Source organism: Gobio gobio (assembly GCF_949357685.1).
Source record: "Gobio gobio genome assembly, chromosome: 12".
In the NCBI taxonomy this organism is placed as follows: domain Eukaryota; kingdom Metazoa; phylum Chordata; class Actinopteri; order Cypriniformes; family Gobionidae; genus Gobio; species Gobio gobio.
The window spans coordinates 16330745-16351337 of record NC_137105.1 but is presented as its reverse complement, the minus strand read 5'-3'; the positions used below and the strand labels follow the sequence as shown (position 1 = coordinate 16351337).

Sequence of the window (20593 nt, the reverse complement as noted above, 5' to 3'; positions counted from 1 at the left end):
TCTAAAACTGTTTTTGAATTATATTTTGTCCAAGGATTTTGTTATTTGTTCAGATGCTCTTAAAAGTTTACATTTGTGGTGAAAAAGCAATTTTCTGCATTTTGTGGTAACTGGTTGAAATTTTTCTTTAATAAATATGCACCCTTTGTGTGTAGCACTTCTACGAACATTTCTTTGTTATTCAGACTTTTTGTGTAAATGGAAAAAAAAAAAAACACCAAAGGTAAGATATTCTGTTTAATAAACAAAATCACAAATACGTAAGAAAATTGTGCATTTTTGTGGCTGTACTGGAATCCAGCGAGAGATATTGAAATCCTACATTATAGCTTTAAAAATATCTTACTGACCAGAGATTAGTAGTGTAAAAATTGATTTCAATAACTTACAAATCAGGAAATTACAGGTTTTAGTTACAGATCCAGAGATGATCTTAGACTCCTCTATAAGGTTGTTTTCTATAATGTGTTACAACTGTTCTCAATATAGGGCAACACACAAACAGGATATGATGAATACATTTCACAGTGTGGTACTTATATTTGTACATGGTTGTCTGCTTCTGTCAGGCACAGAATTCACTGAAAACATTTAATTGATATAAAAACCTCTGCTTTACATGGTTGTAAAAACATTAAGGCACATGACAGGATGGTGAAGTGTTTAAAATGTAGCAGGTAACTTCCAGAAGTTTGTAGTTTTGCCCTTTAAAAAAAAAAAAAATACTAAATGTAAATTACATAAGATCACTGTCTAATCCATAGTGCAAATTCAATCGTACTCATACACCGCAGTCAATATTTAGTCTCCTTTTATGAAATTTCAAAAATAGATTGCCCTGTTCTCATGTAACCACCCAACTCGGTTACATGTGCATTTGCAACGTTACAAAATCATTGTACTGATAAACATTTCATGTTACTTGATTAAATAGATGATTAAATAGATGATTGTGGTATAACAATGTTGGTTCCTGGAATCAAGTTGTCATCTTTTCCATCAATTAAAGGATCCCACTTATTGAAGTCTCTGTCCAGAGCTGGGAAATAAAGTAAAAAAAATTATTACATATACTACCTTTTAAAAGTCTCGGGTCGGTTCGATTTAAAGGTGAACTATGTAGGATTTTTTGCAGTAAAATATCCAGAAACCACTAGGCCAGTGTTATATATTTTGTTCAGTTGAGTACTTAGAATATCCCAAATGTTTCCAACTATTTGTAAATCGTGAGAAATTGCTATTTTAACCAAGGAACCGGGATGTGTGAGCTATGCGTGTGAGGGAGTCGCCTGTCGATTGCGTCATATATGCGTCACCCTCGGTTTCCGGTTTTATTCAGTGAAACACTTTACTCACTGCAGTGTGAACAAGTGTCATAGCAGCCACCGAGCGAACGTCATAACTTCCTTTTCAACACACTTAGATATATCTAATACGATAAACAGAGTTGCGTTACCTCACTCATGACTGGAAAAGAGGAAGTGGCGCCGGCAACCGTGTCATAATAAAAGTCCCGCTCTTCAATCGCTCCTGCGGCCTTGCTCCGCTCCACAACACTCGGTCCTGCTCTGCTTCACTACAGTAATGTTAATAATCGCATCCATGAACATGATTTCTGCCCGAGTCCTATCCTGACTGTTTTCCACCGGCTGTGAGCTGAAGACCACATTTCCCAAGATTCTGCGCTCAAACGTGGAGTCATCAAACTACGCCTTTGTTTTGAACAGGCGACCTCTAGTGGACGGAAAAGTTACATAGTGTAGCTTTAAACTATTTACATTTTATGTACAAACTACTATATGCTATTTATTCCTGCAATGTCTTTGTAATACATCCTTGCATGTGTTAATTGTTTCTAAAATCTTACTGACCCCAAACTTCTAAACGGTAGTCTATTACAAAAGATTCAACGAAAAAGCTGAAACACTGAACCATTCATACAAAAAAAAATAAGGTAAATAACTCACGTAAGTGGCGTTGAAGAAAAGCCAAAGTTGCTTTGTTGGAAAGATCCAAGGCTATATGTGGATCAATCTCTCCTTTCAGCTTCAGGAGCTTTCCAATGCAGTTCCCAGTAAGAAAGGTGAAATCTGGGAAGCTCTGATGGACTGTCCCCCTGCCAAAACATTGTAAAGCACAATTAAATTAAGCCAATTTTTCTGAATTAATTACTTGGGGGTGGAAAAAAAATTACTGACTTGATAGTTATCATTTTTCTGGGAATGATGGCAGAGTCCAGCTTCCTCATACGGATGATATTCCCAATCCACTGAAATTTTTCAGAGTTGATAAAAAAGATTGGCTGCTTCACTCCTGGGAAGATCTCCTCGTCCAGGGGAAACATCCACGAGTCCAGAGCTACGCCACACCTAAGAGGCAACGTTGATGCGAGGATAATTATTCTCTTTACAAGCTACATAGCGCTATTAAAGGGATAGTTCACCCGAAAATGAAAATGCTCACCCTCAAGCCATCCTAGGTGTATATGACATTCTTCTTTCAGATTCATACAATTGGCGTTATATTAAAAAATATCCTGGCTAATCCAAGCATTATAATGGCAGTGAATGGTGAAATGAAGCCCAAAAAAAAGTGTCCATCCTTCATAAACTTTCCACACGGCTCCAGGGGTTAATAAAGGCCTTCTGAAGTGAATCGATGGGTTTTTGAAAGAAATATATCCATATTTAACACGTTATAAAGTAAAATATCAAGCTTCCGGCGGACCACCTTCCATATTCAACTTACGGAAAAAGCCTAACTGGCGCGACGATGACGTCGGACATAGCATAAGCGTTTGAACTGCGAGAGGAGTTACACTTTCTTCTCAAGCTTCGCCAGAAGCTATTTTACTTTATAACGTGTTTTAAATATGAATATTTTTCTTAAACAAAACCATCAATTCACTTCAGAAGGCCTTTATTAACCCCCCGGAGCCGTGTAGAGTAAGTTTATGAAGGATGGATGCAACTTTTTTGGGCTGCTTTTCACTGCCATTATAATGCTTGAACTATAATGGAATTTTTTTTATATAACTCCGATTGTATTCGTCTGAAATGAAAATAATGTCATTTACACCTAGGATAGCTTGAGGGTGAGTAAATCATGGGCTAATTTTCATTTTTGGGAGAACTATCCTTTTAATATTACTATAATTAATTGTTTAGAAAGTAAATGCCTTTCGTGGCTAATTAATGTATTTTGTTTCTCTGAATGTAATGCTAATAATGTTTTCATAAACTTTTTTTTGTGTAAATGATTCGCTCTATTTAGCTTTCTATTTTACAAGCTTTCAAGTAGTGTGGGATGTTTTATGAAAAATCCATCTAAAAAAAAAAACGGAAACTTGCAGAGGTTTTCACACACATCAGCGTCAAGGATAAAATATTGGCCAACCGCACTGACTGAAAGCATCGTTTCACAAACAGCCTGCAAAACATGCTAATTATCTACCCACAAGATCTTGTAACACAGGCTGCGTCCGAAAACCTAGGCAACTGACTCGTTGCCTCGCTGCCTTATCAGACAATGGCTTGTAAGGCAGCGTTTGTGCATGAAGGCACCTCACAAAACTAATTTTGGACAGACTTTACTTTAGTGTAACCGTTTAATGATCTACAGTTTTGGTGAGAACTAAACAAATATTTAATTACTACATTAGTAATTTCTCGCTAGAAATTACATCAGAAGTGGAAAATGTTGGTAAAAAAAACAAAACGTACATTTACACACAAACTGACCAGCAAACGCAACTTTCTGACGGCATCTTTTTCCCCAGCTTAAGGCCGCGTGTCCACCAAAGCATTTTAACCGGCTGAAAACAATAGGCGCTCTGCTGAAAACATCTCGCTGTGGGCGCTTGAAAGCGTTTTGGCAGCGTTTTTTTAGTTGAGACTCTTTACTTGTTATGATACGGAATATGCGTGGAAGTGTTACTAGCATCTCATTTCACAGATAGTTTTTTTCTGTATTGATTCTATATAAAAATGCTGATACAATGTAAAGTATTTGCTCTGGCTCGTTTAAAAATTATTTTGTTCCGTTATTATACTGCTTGTTGTCATCTGACGTTGTACAGTACAAGCAGAATGTGGCGGTTGGTCGGTGTTGTATTTGTCCCGCCCCTCCTCCACTCTGATTGGACGGCTGTGTGAAAAGTGACAGTGATGAGCGCTGCGCTTTATGCTGTGTTCACACCAAACGCGAATAGAGCGTCAAAATCACGTCTAGTTGGACGCTTGAACATTTTGAATCCATTCGCGCGTCCACAGCGAATTGGACGCGCTTGTAAATTGAGCGTTTGAAGCGAAAGAGACGTGCGTTCAAGGCGCTCCAGGAGAAATATGTCAAAACACCACTCTGCCTCTTTTCATTTTCATAAAAAATATATATTAAACATTAATAGCCACACGAATGTGGTCCAGGCAACTCCTACATTATCGTCACTGCATGTATATTTAAATATCCTTAAAAAAATAAAGTTATGAAACTTCTCTAGGCCCTCAGTCAAAACGATTTGGCAGACAACAAATTATAGATTCATGACACCAAAGATCGCCTGTTAGATCCACACAAGACGAACCACTACAGGACATCAGAGCCAGCTGCTCAGAAGGACAAGCCGAGGAAAGGCTGCTCTCGCCGGGGTTAATGAGCGCTGAACTCCAAAAACGCAAGATTATTTTTTTTAAATAGGCGCTCTCTTTATAAAAAAAACACAGATTTGAGGTTTAAATGACTACATTCTCACCTGAAAAAGTCTTAAAACTACATTTTGTGACAATAGTAGTATTTTAAATTATGCAGGGTTTCTCATCACGTCACTTTACCACGTGATAGCAGCAAGCAGGCTCCTGATTGGTTAACGCGTTCAAATTTTTCAACTCGGGGTCAGATGTGAATTTGCTTCAAACGCGTGAATGCACAGAAAGCACCACTCGTGCATATCAAGCAAGACGCTCAATTTGCATCGAGGCGGAACCACGTCCATCGCATTGCGCAAACGCATCTACCGTACCGCAGGACCTCCAGACGCGTGTCAACGTGCCTTTCCATTGAAATCGCTCCTGACGCTCTAGTCGCGTTTGGTGTGAATGCAGCATTACTCAGAGTTGAACATTCTTCAACTCGGCGACCAGTAAAAAAACGCTGAACTCCTCAGTGCTTGAGCGTGAAATACTCGCTCAGTGCGTCGTTACCCTCATGGCGTTCTAAAAACGTAGCGCTCCCATTGAAAACACCAGCCAGCTGCGTGAAAAAACACTTTGGTGGACACACGGCCTAACTGTCACAGAATGGAAAGCACAGGATTGTGGAATATCAAAAGCAGCGAAGGATACATAAGTGCTGCCTTCGAAAATCGATTAGATGAAGGTATCTCAGGAGACAGGAAGTGAAGCTAACATTCGATTCGGACGTGCCTTGATGCCTTCCTGCCTTGAAATGTGTCCTCCGAAAGGCAGGCTTTTGCAGGTTTCGGACGCAGCCACAGTGTCACGATACGTATTGGACATGCTAGTCAGCACAAAACATACTTGAATTTGACCTCCTTGCACAAACATTCGATCACCGTCGCGCCTCCGAAGGAATGTCCCATTACTGCTATTCTACACAAGTCCATGGAATTCTGAAATGCAGAAAGGTGCATTACCAACAGCTCTCCATCACTTATTTACAATACTATAATAAATAAAGTATCACGGAATATGATCAAGCAATTTATTCACCTCCATTGTTGACAAATCAAAGTCACACTGTAAGACGTTCTCCACAGATTTTCCTGAATTGATTTCAAAGAGAATATCCAAGGCTCTGATACATTCATTCGCTCTTTGCTTTACCTGAAACATAAAGGAAATTTGATTAATTTGCATGGAACACAGTTTCATCAATTGCGCACTAGCCAGGACCATAATTTATTTCAGTAATTATGGACAAACAAGTACAGTTTACACTAATACCAATTGCATAATGATTATTGGTGGGTTTTTAATGTTGTCTGGCTATCACCAGACCAAGCTCAATTTAAAGGTGCCCTAGAAGGAAACATTTAATTATCCTTGCCATAGTTAAATAACAGGAGTTCAGTACATGTAAATCACATACAGTGAGTCTCAAACACCACTGCCTCCTTCATATGTAAATCTCCTTAAAAATAGGCAAATCAAGATCATTAATATGTACGCCCCCAACATTTGCATATGCAAGCACATGTTTGCTGTCAGGCGAAAGAGGATAGCGAACATGGCAGATCATGGAAACAAATGTTATGTTCCAGGCTGTACAGGGGATGTGAATAAGTTTCATACTCTTCCCACAGATAAAACATGTCAACAGGCATGGTTGATGTTTATTTATAATCGGATACCGCAACAATTTAATTCAAAGTTGTTAGTTTGCTCAGCCCCTTTCACCACGGACAGTTTTTCAAACCTGGGACAATATCAAGCAGGCTTTGCTCAGCGTCCGACACTGAAGAAAGGGGCAATTCCAACCGTATACCTGCAAGCAGTAAGTAGTGATTTTATCCACTTCTTGACTGTCTAAACAATTTCTGATTAAATTGAAAGTTTCTTAGAGAGAGACAACATTAACGATAATATCCCCGTTGTTGTCTAGATCCAACGCAAGATGCTAGTACAGTAACAATAGGATAATCCAAGTAGCTTACATAACTAAATAGTATGCCTAATGACAAAGGTTAATATTATTTCATGCCAGTGTTGTCATAAATTACAAAATACAACCGTAGATATGTAACGTACTACGTTAGTTTGGTTGCTTACACATAGCTCACTCGATCCTTCTAGCTAACGTCACCTTCTCCACCATTTAAGTTGAAACGATAGTAATTTGATAAGGCTTCTATTCAATTTGTTAATAAAATCAGTACTCTACTGTCAAACGTTACTGTACAAACAACATATTTAAGCGCTACCCAGTTCAGTTTGTGATTCAAAGTGAAGAAGCTATCATTGTAAAATCATACAGGGACATATTACAATAATTGAAATGTTTTTACAATGCTAAAAAAGTTGTGACTGCTGATGTGTATATTTAATGCTATATGTTAGCTATCGTTTAGGCTGAAGTTCTGGTATGGACGTAATGATTTTGCAGGTTCCTAATTAAAATAAAGACTTAACCCTTAATCGTCCCTTGGGGTCCAGCTGACCCCACTGGACTTTTCCTCCATTTTTTAAAAGTGTTCCCTTCATCTCAGGGCCATGAGACTCGGTGACTTTTCCTACATAATCTATCTCAACATGCACAAAAAATCTGGGCTTTATTTGGTTGTTCTAAAGGTGTGTAAAAAAAAATTTACCGTTTAAGTCCCTCGGGGTCAGATTGACCCCACATTGAAAATGAATGGGAAAGTGTAAAAAATAAAAAAAAATCACTTTTTTTGTCAATTTTTTTTTACTAAATCCAGTATAAATCTGAAAATTTCCACATTTATATCAAGGTCTAGTCCTAGAGCATAAACATAAAGTAGAACGAACTTTCTGTCTCATACACACACGCACACACACACACACACAAACACACACATGTGTGTGACTGCAACAGAGAGCATTTTTATAGAAACTGGCAAATAAAATCAACAAAACTGGCATAAATCTGAAAGATTTTCATACATAAATGAAGTACTAATACTAGAGCACAAATGCAATATGGAACAAGCATGTTCACTCACACGCACACACACACAAACACAAACACAGGTGTCTGGAGCATTTTGGGGGATTTTGGCAATGAATGGGAAAATGTAAAAAATGTTTTTTTTTCACTTTGTTTGTAAAAAAAAATCAACTAAATCCAGTATAAATCTGAAAATGTCTACATTTATATCAAGATCTGGTCCTAGAGCATAAACACAAAGTGGAACGAACTTTCTGTCTCATACACACACGCACACACACACACACAAACACACACGTGTGTGACTGCAACAGAGAGCATTTTTATAGAAACTGGCAAATAAAATCAACAAAACTGGCATAAATCTGAAAAAAATCCATACATAAATGAAGGACAAATACTAGAGAACAAATGCAACATGGAACAATCATGAGAAAGAGAGGGAAAAGGGCAAATAAAAGAAAGATGAAAGGCAGCTTAACTTTTGCATAACTTCTCTATGGACCTCTATTGGATAATGTGGTCATTGCACTCTCTCTCTCTTTAACTATAATTCCTAAAGTTTTTCCACAAACCTACAGATGGCGGTATTCTATCCCTAACACATAGAGCAATGTCCAAAAACTATTTATATTTATTTAAGATCATCATTCAAGTGATTTTTTCATTAAAAAATAATTTTTAATGAGCCAATTTATGACCGACCGTCTGCTAGCTGTCTCACGTTACCGGAGTCAGATAAATCCCAGCACATAGAGACTCTTTCACCTAGATATTATCATATAGAGACTGTGTCTGTTCCCCGAATTAGTAAATACAAAAAAACATCAAAACCATTCAACAGTAAAAATGTAATTGACGTCCAACAAATAAAAAAAATATATAATACAGATGAACAATTGATAAAGCTTGGGTTGCTGAATATTAGATCCCTTTCCCCAAAAGCGCTTATTGTTAATGATATTATTACAGATAATAATCTAGATGTGCTCTGTTTGACAGAAACCTGGCTAAAACCTGACGACTACATTACCTTAAATGAGTCCACCCCCCAAGATTATTGTTATAAACATGAGCCGCGTCTGAAAGGTAAAGGGGGAGGGGTTGCTGTAATTTATAATAATATCTTCAGTATTACTCAGAAGTCTAGTTTCAAATATAATTCCTTCGAAGTTTTGGTGCTTTATGTAACGCTATGTAGTGTACATGATAAAACCCGTTCAACATTTGTGTTAGCTACTGTATACAGGCCACCTGGGCATAATACAGACTTTATCAAAGAATTTGCTGATTTTCTATCAGAGTTAGTATTGGCCGTAGATAAAGTACTAATTGTTGGTGATTTTAATATCCATGTTGACAACGGAAAAGACGTATTGGGATTAGCATTTAAAGACACACTAAACTCTATTGGAGTTAGGCAACACGTGTCAGGAGCCACTCATCGCCATAATCATACTTTAGACCTAATATTGTCACATGGAATAAATGTTGATACCGTTGAAATTCTGCAGCAGAGCGATGACATCTCAGATCATTACTTAGTATCATGTATACTTAATTTAGCTAAGGTTGCAAAGCCGCCCCCTCGCTTTAAAAATGGCAGGACAATCACTGCCGCTACTAAAGATTGCTTTTTAAATAATCTCCCTCATCAGTATCATCTGCTCAGCATCCCAGATAGTATAGAAGAACTCGATGTTGCAACAGAAACTATTGACTCTCTCTTTTGCAGTACTTTAGACACAGTTGCTCCTCTGCGCTTAAAGAAGATTAAAGAAAATAGTCCAACGCCGTGGTACAACGAGCACACCCGGGCCCTTAAAACAGCAGCCAGAAAAATGGAGCGCAGCTGGAAGAAAACAAAATTAGAGGTATTTCGTAATTCGTGGAAAGAGCACATGATCACATACAGAAAGGCTGTAAAAACTGCTAGATCTGCTTATTTCTCAACTCTCTTGGAAGAAAACAAACACAACCCAAGGTATTTATGCGATACAGTGGCTAAATTAACCAAAAATAAAGCTTCAACTTCTGATGATTGTAAACAGCACAGCAGTAATGACTTTATGAACTTCTTCACATGGAAGATTGATAATATTAGGAAAAATTTTTTAACCATGCAGCCGTCTAATACAGCATCACATCAGACAGAGCATTGTAGTGTCACTGAGGAAAAAATACACTCATTCACTGCTATAGGAGAAGAAGAATTGGCTAAACTCGTTAAATCATCAAAATCGACAACATGTATGCTCGACCCTATACCAACTAGGCTATTAAAAGAGATGCTACCAGAGGTCATAGATCCTCTTCTTAATATCATTAATTCATCTTTGTCATTAGGATATGTACCGAAAACTTTTAAGTTGGCTATTATTAAACCACTTATTAAAAAACCGCAACTTGATCCTACAGATTTAGTCAATTATAGACCAATCTCAAATCTACCCTTTCTGTCAAAAATACTTGAAAAGGCAGTGTCTTCACAATTATGTTCCTTTTTAGAAAGAAATGGTATCTGTGAGGATTTCCAGTCAGGATTTAGACCGTATCATAGCACTGAGACTGCTCTCGTCAGAGTTACAAATGATTTGCTCTTATCATCCGATCGTGGCTGTATCTCTCTATCAGTGTTACTCGATCTTAGCGCTGCATTTGATACTATCGACCACAACATTCTTTTGAATAGACTCGAAAATTATGTAGGTATTAGTGGAATTGCATTATCATGGTTTAAATCATACCTATGCGACCGTTATCAGTTTGTAGTAGTAAATGAAGATATGTCACACCGATCGCAAGTTCAGTATGGAGTACCACAAGGCTCAGTGCTAGGACCGCTACTCTTCACCCTGTACATGCTACCACTGGGAGATATCATTAGGAAGCATGGCGTTAGTTTTCATTGTTATGCTGACGATACTCAGCTCTATATTTCTTCACGCCCTAAAGAAACTTACCAATTCACAAGATTAACGGAATGCATAGCTGATATAAAACATTGGATGACTGGTAATTTCCTGCAACTCAATTCAGAAAAAACTGAATTTTTAATTATTGGACAAAAAAGCTCCACAAGTAGTAACCTAGAATACTGTCTAACACTTGATGGCTGTTCTGTCAAGTCCTCGTCGTCAGTGAGGAACCTGGGTGTGCTCTTTGATACCAATCTTTCGTTTGAAAGCCATGTTTCTAGCATCTGTAAAACTGCTTTCTACCATCTTAAAAATATATCTAAATTACGGCACATGCTCTCAATGCAAAATGCTGAACAGTTAGTTCATGCGTTCATGACCTCAAGGTTAGATTATTGTAATGCTCTACTGGGTGGTGGCCCTGCTCGCTTAATAAATAAACTCCAGCTGGTCCAAAACGCAGCAGCTCGAGTTCTTACTAGAACCAGGAAGTATGACCATATTAGCCCAGTTCTGTCAACACTGCACTGGCTGCCTATTAAACATCGCATAAATTTTAAAATCTTACTTATTACTTACAAAGCACTAAATGGTTTAGCTCCCCAATACTTGAGCGAGCTCTTAACATATTATACTCCATCACGTCTACTGCGGTCTCAAAATTCTGGCCAGTTGATCATACCGAGAATATCCAAATCAACTGCAGGCGGTCGATCCTTTTCCTATTTAGCACCTAAACTCTGGAACAGTCTTCCTAACATTGTTCGGGAAGCAGACACACTCTGTCAGTTTAAATCTAGACTAAAAACACATCTCTTTACTGTGGCATACACATAAAACACTTTTTCAATGAAATGATTGTTAGGCTGCATTAACTAGGTCAGCCGGAACCGGGAACACTTCCCATAACACCTGATGTACTCGTTACATCATCGGAAGAATGCCATCTACGCTAATGTTAGTCTCTCTGTTTTATCCCGAGGTTTACTGCAGTCAGCTGGATCCGGGCCGTATCCAGATCAGATGGTGGACCTGCGCCCAGAGAAGACCAACACAGGACCCCGAAGTGTCTGGGAGACCGTGATTAGACTCCCCCTGAAACTGCCTCATCGACACGGCATCTCAATAAACCCGTCTCCAGCGTGTTGCCTCCGATCATTCGAATATTGCACTTTAATAATTATTTAATCAACATCATCATCAATAAACCCGTCTCCAGCATGTTGCCCCCGGTCCCTCGAATATTCTGATCTATTATGACCTCCGAGCTGTAAAACTGCAAGAATAATAATAATAATAATACGCTGTTTGTTAATTGGTCAGAGGAGAACTGGCACCCCGACTGAGCCTGGTTTCTCCCAAGGTTTATTTTTCTCCATTAGGTCACCTAATGGGGTTTTGGTTTCCTTGCCACTGTTGCCTCTGGCTTGGCGTGCTCAGTTGGGGACACTACATTTTTCAACTAAACATCGAAATACATCTAAATAATAAACTAAATTAACCATTTAAACTAAATTACTGATCAAATTATTGATCTAAAGCCCACACTGTCACTGTATGATACTTGAAATTTTTCCAGAATGGCTATACAGCTGAATAAAATTATGCTGCATTATTTTCCTGTTTAACACTGTAAAGCTGCTTTGAAACAATCTACATTGTTAAAAGCGCTATATAAATAAAGTTGACTTGACTTGACTTGACATAGTTAAGTATTTGTGCAGTAAATAGGTAAAAAACTACCAAATACCCACAAAAACACAGCATAAATGTATAGTTGAGAAGTAAATAAAAAAAATGATATATAGTTTTCCATGTAAAAAAAAATTATATTTCCTTATGCAATCGCTCTGTAAAAGTTTGGGGTCTATCTGACCCCAAGGGACTCAAACGTAAACCCTACTTGAGGGGCGATTAAGGGTTAAAGGGTTAGTTCACCCAAAAATGAAAATTCTGTCATTAAAGCTACACTGTGTGATATTTTCCCCCCATCTAGCGGTGAAAAGGTATATGACCATCCAGTGAATTTTAGTTTCTGTTCCTCTCAATTCCGATTTCGTTTTAACTCCTACGGTGGCCAATTTAGTCCAAGATTAACATGGCTTCCAGTTCGACCTCAGATAGTAATGTTTATTCAGTCATCCAATTGCAAGGCATAAACAGGTTTGCGTGGATATGTACATAAATGTGGTTTCTGTGAGAGAACAAATAAGGATGGTAAATATACACGATAATGACATGACAGAAGATACACTGTTAAGAACTGTATAACTATACTTATAAGTAGACATGTGCCGGTAAACGGTAATACCATATACCGCAATAATGAACATGCACAATATTGTTATCGTGGGCACTTCAAAATACCGTGAATAATTATTTATTACGAATTATTCAGATTTTTAGAATGCATTTTAAGAATACTTTACCCATCAACCGTTTAAAATGAACAATATGTAAAAGAGGACCGCGCACTGATGTAAACAAACTCAATGTGCATGAGCACATGGCTGAGCGCGTGAAGGAGACACGCTGAAGTGCACATTCACTCTCTGACAGCAGAGGGCGCTGACGGAACAGCAGAAATGCAGCCGTTTCCCCTAAATACTTAAAGACTTAAGACTATTCATTTTCAAACTTAAACATTTTATATTTTAATCTGGACTAAATTACATGCCCTAGATATTGTTTGAATATGTTCTGATTGTTATTCAGTCACACACTTTACAATAAGGCTCTATTATTTAACGTTAGTTCATTCATTAACAAACTGACAATGAAAAATACTTCTAAAACGTGTATCAATCTTAGTTAGATGTAAATTTCAGCATTTAATAACACATTATTAATATCAAAAGTTGTAACTGTATTATTTAATGGACCTGAGCTAACACTAACTAACAGTTGCTTTTTTAACTAACATTATCAAAGAATAATAACTGTAAAAATGTAATTATTCATTCTTTGTTAATGTTAATGCATTAACTGGTGAGACATTATTGTAAAGTGTTACCTATTGTTCTTTATAATTCTTTTGCACTTTAATCTGTTTTAAATATTTGTTTACTTTATACATTTGTGTGTGTTGCTTTATTGTATTTAAATGTTTGGTTCTTTTGTTATAAGAAAGTTATTAAACCTGTTATAGTATGACAACACTTTTTTGCAACACATTTCAATATCGTGATAATACCGTATACCGTGATAAAAGCTTCAGCAATTAATCGCAACATGAAAATGTGATACCGGCACATGCCTACTTATAAGTTACATTTGTATAATGTAACCGTAAACCAGAGCTTATTGTACCATATATAGGCGCTAAATGCAGCTGCATTAAAAGGAGCAGAGCTGCTGCTAACTAGCGGTGTCGGGTTACAAAAGTGTGTGCAGCTTTAGCACTGCCGTGCGGTCTGTATAACAATTGTTAACATGCCGATCAGACCTGATACATATTTCCATCAACATACATTACAAGCAAATATTTTCTATAAACGAATAAACATTGTTGATAAAAAAATAACTGAATGATTATTCAAATAGGTGAGCATTACGCTATTGTATGTTGACACAAAAATACTTCTGAGGTGACATCAACTGAATTACGCGATGACACACATCTACAATGACAATAACTATTATTACTTACGGAGTTATTAACGCACAGAAATACCACACAAGGAAAAACAGACTTTTGGGGAATAAACAAGCCAGGAAAACTCTGTATAACTCTGTTACTGGACGCTGCTGAGATGAAAACTCTATGTGCATGCACCAGACAAGTCTGAGCAAGTTGACGCGCACATGCACAAGGCAGGGAATTTTGTACAGTGCCATCGAGTGAAACGCGAAAGGCGAAGCTTGAATTTACGGGTATGTCCCTCTTTGGCTAATGTACTTTCAAGATGGAGGGGCAACATGGCGACCTGCATTCGAACCCCTACCCGTATGTATTTTAAATGGCATATTAAAAACTTACGAGAATACTTTATTACTTGAAAGAAGTAAATATACATTAATGAGCACATATATTTTTGAAAGAACTAAGTGTTTTTAGCTAAGAATAAACTAAAAGTTACACAGTGTAGCTTTAATTACTTTCCCTCATGTCGTTCGACACCCGTAAGACCACCGTTCATCTTCAGAACACAAATGAAGATATTTTAGTTGAAATCTGATGGCTCTGAAAGGCCTCCATTGGCACAATGCACGGTACACTCTCAAGACCCTTAAAAGGTACTAAAGACTGTCATTAAAGTCCCTGTAAAGTCAAAACTAAACATGTGTTCTGAGTTCCTCACACCACAGATAAATGTGTTATTAACCACCCAGCCAAATTTGAATCATAAAAAAATCCGGGAAGTACATAAAATAGCTTATCAAAAACCTGAAAAAATGAGCAGCATTCTCTGCTCTCAAACGCTGGGGGTGTGTCCGCTGTCGGCGCCGAAACCACGCCCACTCGCGGGAAAGCGGCAGTAGCACACAAGACAACACTCACTGATCACGAGCGTCTATGATCACGACGCACCAGATGTCGGCGGGACGGGAGGATGAAGGCCTGGGCGGGGGATAGTCGGTTCTGCAGCGGATTATCAGTGAATCCCAGTTGTCTCCGGTGAAAGTTTGTAAAACGATCCGGTGTAAAGTCACTGCAGAGGTAGGTGTCGGTGATGATCCTCAGCTCTCCATCAAGGTTGCTGTTCACAAAATTAATCCACCTCTTCATCGTTTTTTGTTTTGTAAGCTGTTATGTAAGTTGTTGACTATAGTAACCAACAGTACTAACAGTAACTCGCGATCGAACTGATGCGAATTTGATCTAGTTATGATCGTGTTAGGGGAGGAGCCAGGCTCGGTGGCTCCAGTGCGTCATCCAGCCACCGTTTTAGCCCCGCCCAGAAAATCCTGAACACAGCAACGGTGAAAAACTGTTTAACGGTCTAACTTCTGAATTCAGTACTTCATAGTTCACAGTCTTTGTAATGTGTTTCAGCAATACATTTCTAACATTTATAATGTGTTTAGAAACAAATCTCAGAATTGCCTTTACAGGGACTTTAAGCTTCGAAGCGTTATGAATCAGTGAGTTGAATCATGATTCGGATCGCGTGTCAAACTGCTGAAATCGCGTGACTTTGGCGATCCAAACTGCTGAATCGACTCACTGATTCATAACGCTTCGAAGCTTCATGATGCCGTGTTTTGAAATCGTCATCACTATACAAGTCGTTATTTAGGGGTTTTTTGCGCACAAAAACTATTCTCGTCACTCCATAAAGTTATTGTAGAACCACTGTAGTGAGATGGACTTTGTAACGACGTCTTTAGTACCTTTTATGGGTCTTGAGAGTGTACCGTGCATTGTGCCAATGGAGGCCTTTCAGAGCCATCAGATTTCAACTAAAATATCTTCATTTGTGTTCCGAAGATGAACGGAGGTCTTACGGGTGTCGAACGACATGAGGGTGAGTAATTAATGACAGAATTTTCATTTTTGGGTGAACTAACCCTTTAACTTACCATTCAGAAGCGTTCATTTCCAATCTCAAAGCATGTTGTTGTTCCTCAAAATCTGCATTTTCGTCAGAAACAGGCTCAAACATATGAGGTTGAATGCCTAATCTCTCTATCGTCATGACAGTCAGAGTGTGCCTGCTATCATTGAGCCGCGCAGTGAAACAGCCAATCAGAGTAGAACTCTGCATTAATATTCATGACCCTTCCAAATGAGGCAAAAAGAGACCATTTCATCCTGGGGAAGATTTCTAGAGTTGTAAATGGACCTGTAAAACCGTATCTGGACAATTATTGACCTTATATAAGCCATATACCCTCTATGTAGATACCAGAGAACAATTTAAAATGTTGTTTCAAATCATTCTAGGGCACCTTTAAGATTTAACATTGAACTAGGGAGTCTGCTATTTATTTTCTACTGCACAAGAGGCATGATCAACAAGCATAAATTAAATGACTGTGCGCAATTGGACCAATCAACCAATCAGACCACAAAAAGCGTGATAAACTAGCATAATTCAAATAAAGGTCCTTTCACACTGGACGCGATTTTGACGCGCGAATAATCACGCGCAATGGTTTTATTTTTTGATCAGCTGTTTGTGTAATGAGTGCTTCCACACCGAACGCCATGCTGCGGCGAAAAAACAATGTTTTTTTTTTACACTCGCAGCGACAGAAAAGGCTTAAACCAATCACATACAAGGAAACAAAGGTCACGAAAATGTCCAGTTGATGTCATTAGCTATTCAATCAACATTAACCTTGGCCAGGTATCGCATTTCTCATGAGATTACAGCTGTGCAGCTGCAGCTGTTTGCCCACTGTAGGCTACAGACAACGATAACATAACCTTTTGAGTTAAAACTCGTTTATTTTTTTTCTAACCTAATTGTGTCCGCGACTATGGAAAGTGAATGCGTTTCCATCAAGTACGACTGTGGCACAAAATGTTTACATTGTGACTCAACTGGAAACAGAGCAGCTCTGGATCGATTGGTTCCTGAAGTGTGTGTTTGTCTCGTCAGATGCGCTGCTACCTTCTCTCTCTCGAGCTCCACAAATTGTCACACGGACAATTGAAGTAAGTGCGGAACCGGCCATGATAAAGTTTTAGCTCCTGTACAAGATTAGCATGATACTTCCCTTCAGACTCTCTGTTCTTTAAGACTAGGTGCACCCAAAACCTTCTTCTCTGTATTTTAAATAAAATGAAAAGCTCATCTTCACTGGATGAGGAAGTGTCCGTGTTTTCTCAGCTGTCGCCATGAATGTTTTGTAATGCTGGAGCTCGCAAACTCGCGTTGCGGCTGATGTGAATGGTTTTGATGCGAACTATTCGGACACGAAATATCCGTTTTTCCGCTTCGCTTTTTTATTACACGTCCAGTGTGAAAGGGCCTTTACAGCCAGCAGATCAGGCTGGGTTTACCCAGTCTATTTTCAATACAAAACAACACAAACACGGGGGTCATTTTGGGCAACAAATATTAGACTAGGGCCGACTACTAGCATATGAAGACTATGTTGTAGATATCAGTGGAGTAATGAGATTTTCCTCACTTGCTTGTTTCTTAGAGGAAACTCATTCTCGCCTGGTTTCAACGGCCTGTAGTACATCCAAACCTCCTCCAGATTATCAGACACAGGCTTGGCGATGTCACATGACGGATGCTTTTTTGTTCCTGGCTCAGTGTGTTCCCTGAAGTGAAATGTTGCAGAGGCAGATTCATCCCTGAAATTGAAAAGACAAATTTTAGTGAAAGAAAAACACACACAGGCCAAAGACAACACAAATACATTTCTAGTTAATAGTAAGACTCGACACATCATCATCGACCTAACTTACTCTTTATAAATAAAATTGTTCCCTAAAACTACAAATTATTTGAATTGTTCCATTTTGATTAAATAATTATCACTACACTAGTTTGAATTCCGATCCCAGTTTTATAACCTGAAAGGCAGTGTGTCACCGTCGCTGCTGTTAGTCCTGTGTAATGTGTCAGTCCACCGGTAAACACTGTTAAGAATGTGATGACCTAGTTTATACTATTGTTTGCACACTCCTCACACACTTTGACTATTACAACATACAAAACCTTTTGTGACACAGGGCAAGGAGAATTTCTGAGCTGTCACTGTGATCATGTCAGTTTGAGGTTAGCGGATATCTCTTATCTCAACATACTGGTCTGTTGGAAAGCAAAAAAGCTTTTACAGCTAATAATAATAGCCAACTGAAAGAAAGCAAGCACCTGTGCTCCACGGCTGCAACAATGAAGCCCTGCGACGCCAGTTCAACACATATGGCTGAATACACTGTCCTGAACATACAACACAGAAAAACACAGTGGGAATGTAAAATACTGCATCAAGGATTGAGATCATGTTTGCTCCTACATCTTCAAATCAACCACACCTGAAAGCTCCCAGTCCATGAGAGAAGATAATGACAGGATATTTCCCATCCGGTTTAAATGATGCATTCCAGGCTGCTGGGATTTTACAAGACCCTAATGTGAACAAACATACATAAATGGCCATAGCATGACAACAGGGGCAACCGATGTTGTAACCACATCTCAAAGTGTCAGGAAGTGGCATCACTGGCATGATAAGCTGCCAATGTGTCACAACAAAAATGACATTTTCAAAAGCCCCAGCACTGCATAGCCTATATATATATAAAAAAAATGTTTACCAAAGAGGTAGTTGAAAATTCGTTCACTCAGTGCTCTGTTAATCTTCATAAAGTCTGCGAGGCCGTTGAAATACTCTCTGCACGGGACCCAGTCTGGCAGGTGAGGATTCTCAGATGCTTGGCATGGATAGTAGAGTCTCAAGAACGTATCCTTGAAGAAATACAAATTTTAAATATCATGATGACACAAAGACAATTCATGTACACACAATTCAAGTGCTCACTTACATGTACTGTGGGGCCCACCATCAGGTCTGTGCATCCCACTCGGTGGGGTCCTTTTCCTGGCGGGATACTCATATCGTTGTGCCCACTTGAATTGCCCATTGCGAAAATACCCAACCAACTCCACTTTGGAATAAACTTTAAACCTGAAAAACAAGAACCAGTTTTCATGTCAAGGCATGGAATGTCATGACATGCTCAAACAAGCTTTCGGACTCTCTCAGTTGACACCGTTCTGTGTCCTTTTAGTTAACTCAGTGCTTGTGAATAACCACATTTTGGTTTTTAGTCATATGGATACTGTCTCTTAGAGAAGTACTCCCCCTCTTAGAGAAGTACTCCCCCTCCACTCATGTGAGTTCATTGTGCGTGTTAGTGTAACAGCTACTGTCCACAACTGTAACGGCTTACATAAATAAAAAGACAAGCAGTTAAAGCAATGGTCTGACACTTATAAAAAAATATGCAAAAACTTTATGAAAACTAGTGACGTAATAGGAAGTGGCTGTCAAAACAGCGAACCCATTGACACAACCAGCTTGTTTACAGTTAGCATAACTGGCCATTGCTATTCGAAAGTGCCGAACTACATTTAAATCAAATTTGTAATGACTTACCCGACGTTGACTTTGACCATTCATATATCTTCTTGACCAGAGTGAGCTGAACGTGTCTGCCGACAAAATACATCGACGTTAGCAGTGCAACATTAAGCGTCAGCTGAAAACCCCACTGAGCAGGCGGAGCCTCATCCTGACCGCGACTCGACACAAGTGTAAACTGAGTCACAGATCATGCTGATTAAGGATCAGTGTTTTTGAACAAATCTTTTAAATGAATGATTCGTCGAAAGAACGATTCGCAAAAAAAAACTACATGCTTGCTTTCCTGCTTTCAAAGAGCTTTCGAGTGCGGGTTGTGACGGAGCATTTCATTGGTTGGACTCATTAAACGAACACGCCCCTTTTACTGAACAAATCTTTTCATTTCAGTTCAGAAAGTAAGGATCTTTTTCAGAGTCTGAACAAGATTCGGACAGGCGAAACAGCTGGTTTGTGGACAACCCGCAATAAACTAGGAAATGTCGTCAATGACGAAAGAAATTAGTCACTTTTTCGTGAATGAGGATCTGCTCTGCTGGCACTGGCAGAGTCAGACTGTAAAAAAGCAGCCATGTTCGTTCAGTTCATCATGCCAGACTTGCGAGTCAGTTTCATGTAAAACGATGAGAGAAATTAAGCCGAAGATTTGTGTGTAAAGTGTGTAAAGGCTGTTAGTAGATTTGTAGACAATTTTTAACATTTTATTAAAGGACTTTGGTTTTGGAATGATAGTTGAGTCAATTGGGCAAGTGAACGAATAGCCTAACGAACTTGACTGTCTTGAAGGGATACTTCACCCAAAAAGGAACATTGTCATCATTTACTCATCCTCAAGTTGTTCCAAACCAAGCCTGTAGTGCTCCAGTCAGAAATTGAAGCTTTCGAGCCTCGATCGCCCCCCGGTGGCCGGTCCCAGTATAGCTCCTAAACCCCGCCTCTCCATGTATTTCAATGGGCGCGAGACACACTAAACTATTTAATTA

At 38.7% G+C, this 20593-nt stretch overlaps 1 protein-coding gene across 2 annotated transcripts; it reads right to left on the bottom strand.

Moving 5' to 3' along the window:
- Window positions 1-219: 219 nt before the first annotated feature.
- pla2g7 (phospholipase A2, group VII (platelet-activating factor acetylhydrolase, plasma)) lies at window positions 220-19971 on the bottom strand. 2 transcript variants are annotated; one of them, XM_079831149.1, is made up of 12 exons: window positions 19626-19944; window positions 19012-19154; window positions 18784-18934; window positions 18502-18595; window positions 18338-18406; window positions 17643-17814; window positions 5727-5840; window positions 5535-5626; window positions 2199-2369; window positions 1968-2116; window positions 923-1039; window positions 226-705 (listed from the first exon to the last, which is right to left on the bottom strand). In XM_079831149.1, exons 1-11 carry the CDS (start codon window positions 19696-19698, stop codon window positions 939-941), a joined length of 1329 nt encoding a protein of 442 aa, XP_079687275.1. In that variant the 5' UTR covers window positions 19699-19944; the 3' UTR covers window positions 226-705; window positions 923-938. The 2 variants fall into 2 exon arrangements, with proteins under 2 accessions (XP_079687274.1, XP_079687275.1); XM_079831148.1 differs by having other exon boundaries at window positions 220-1039; window positions 19626-19971.
- Between the last annotated feature and the right edge of the window lie 622 nt (window positions 19972-20593).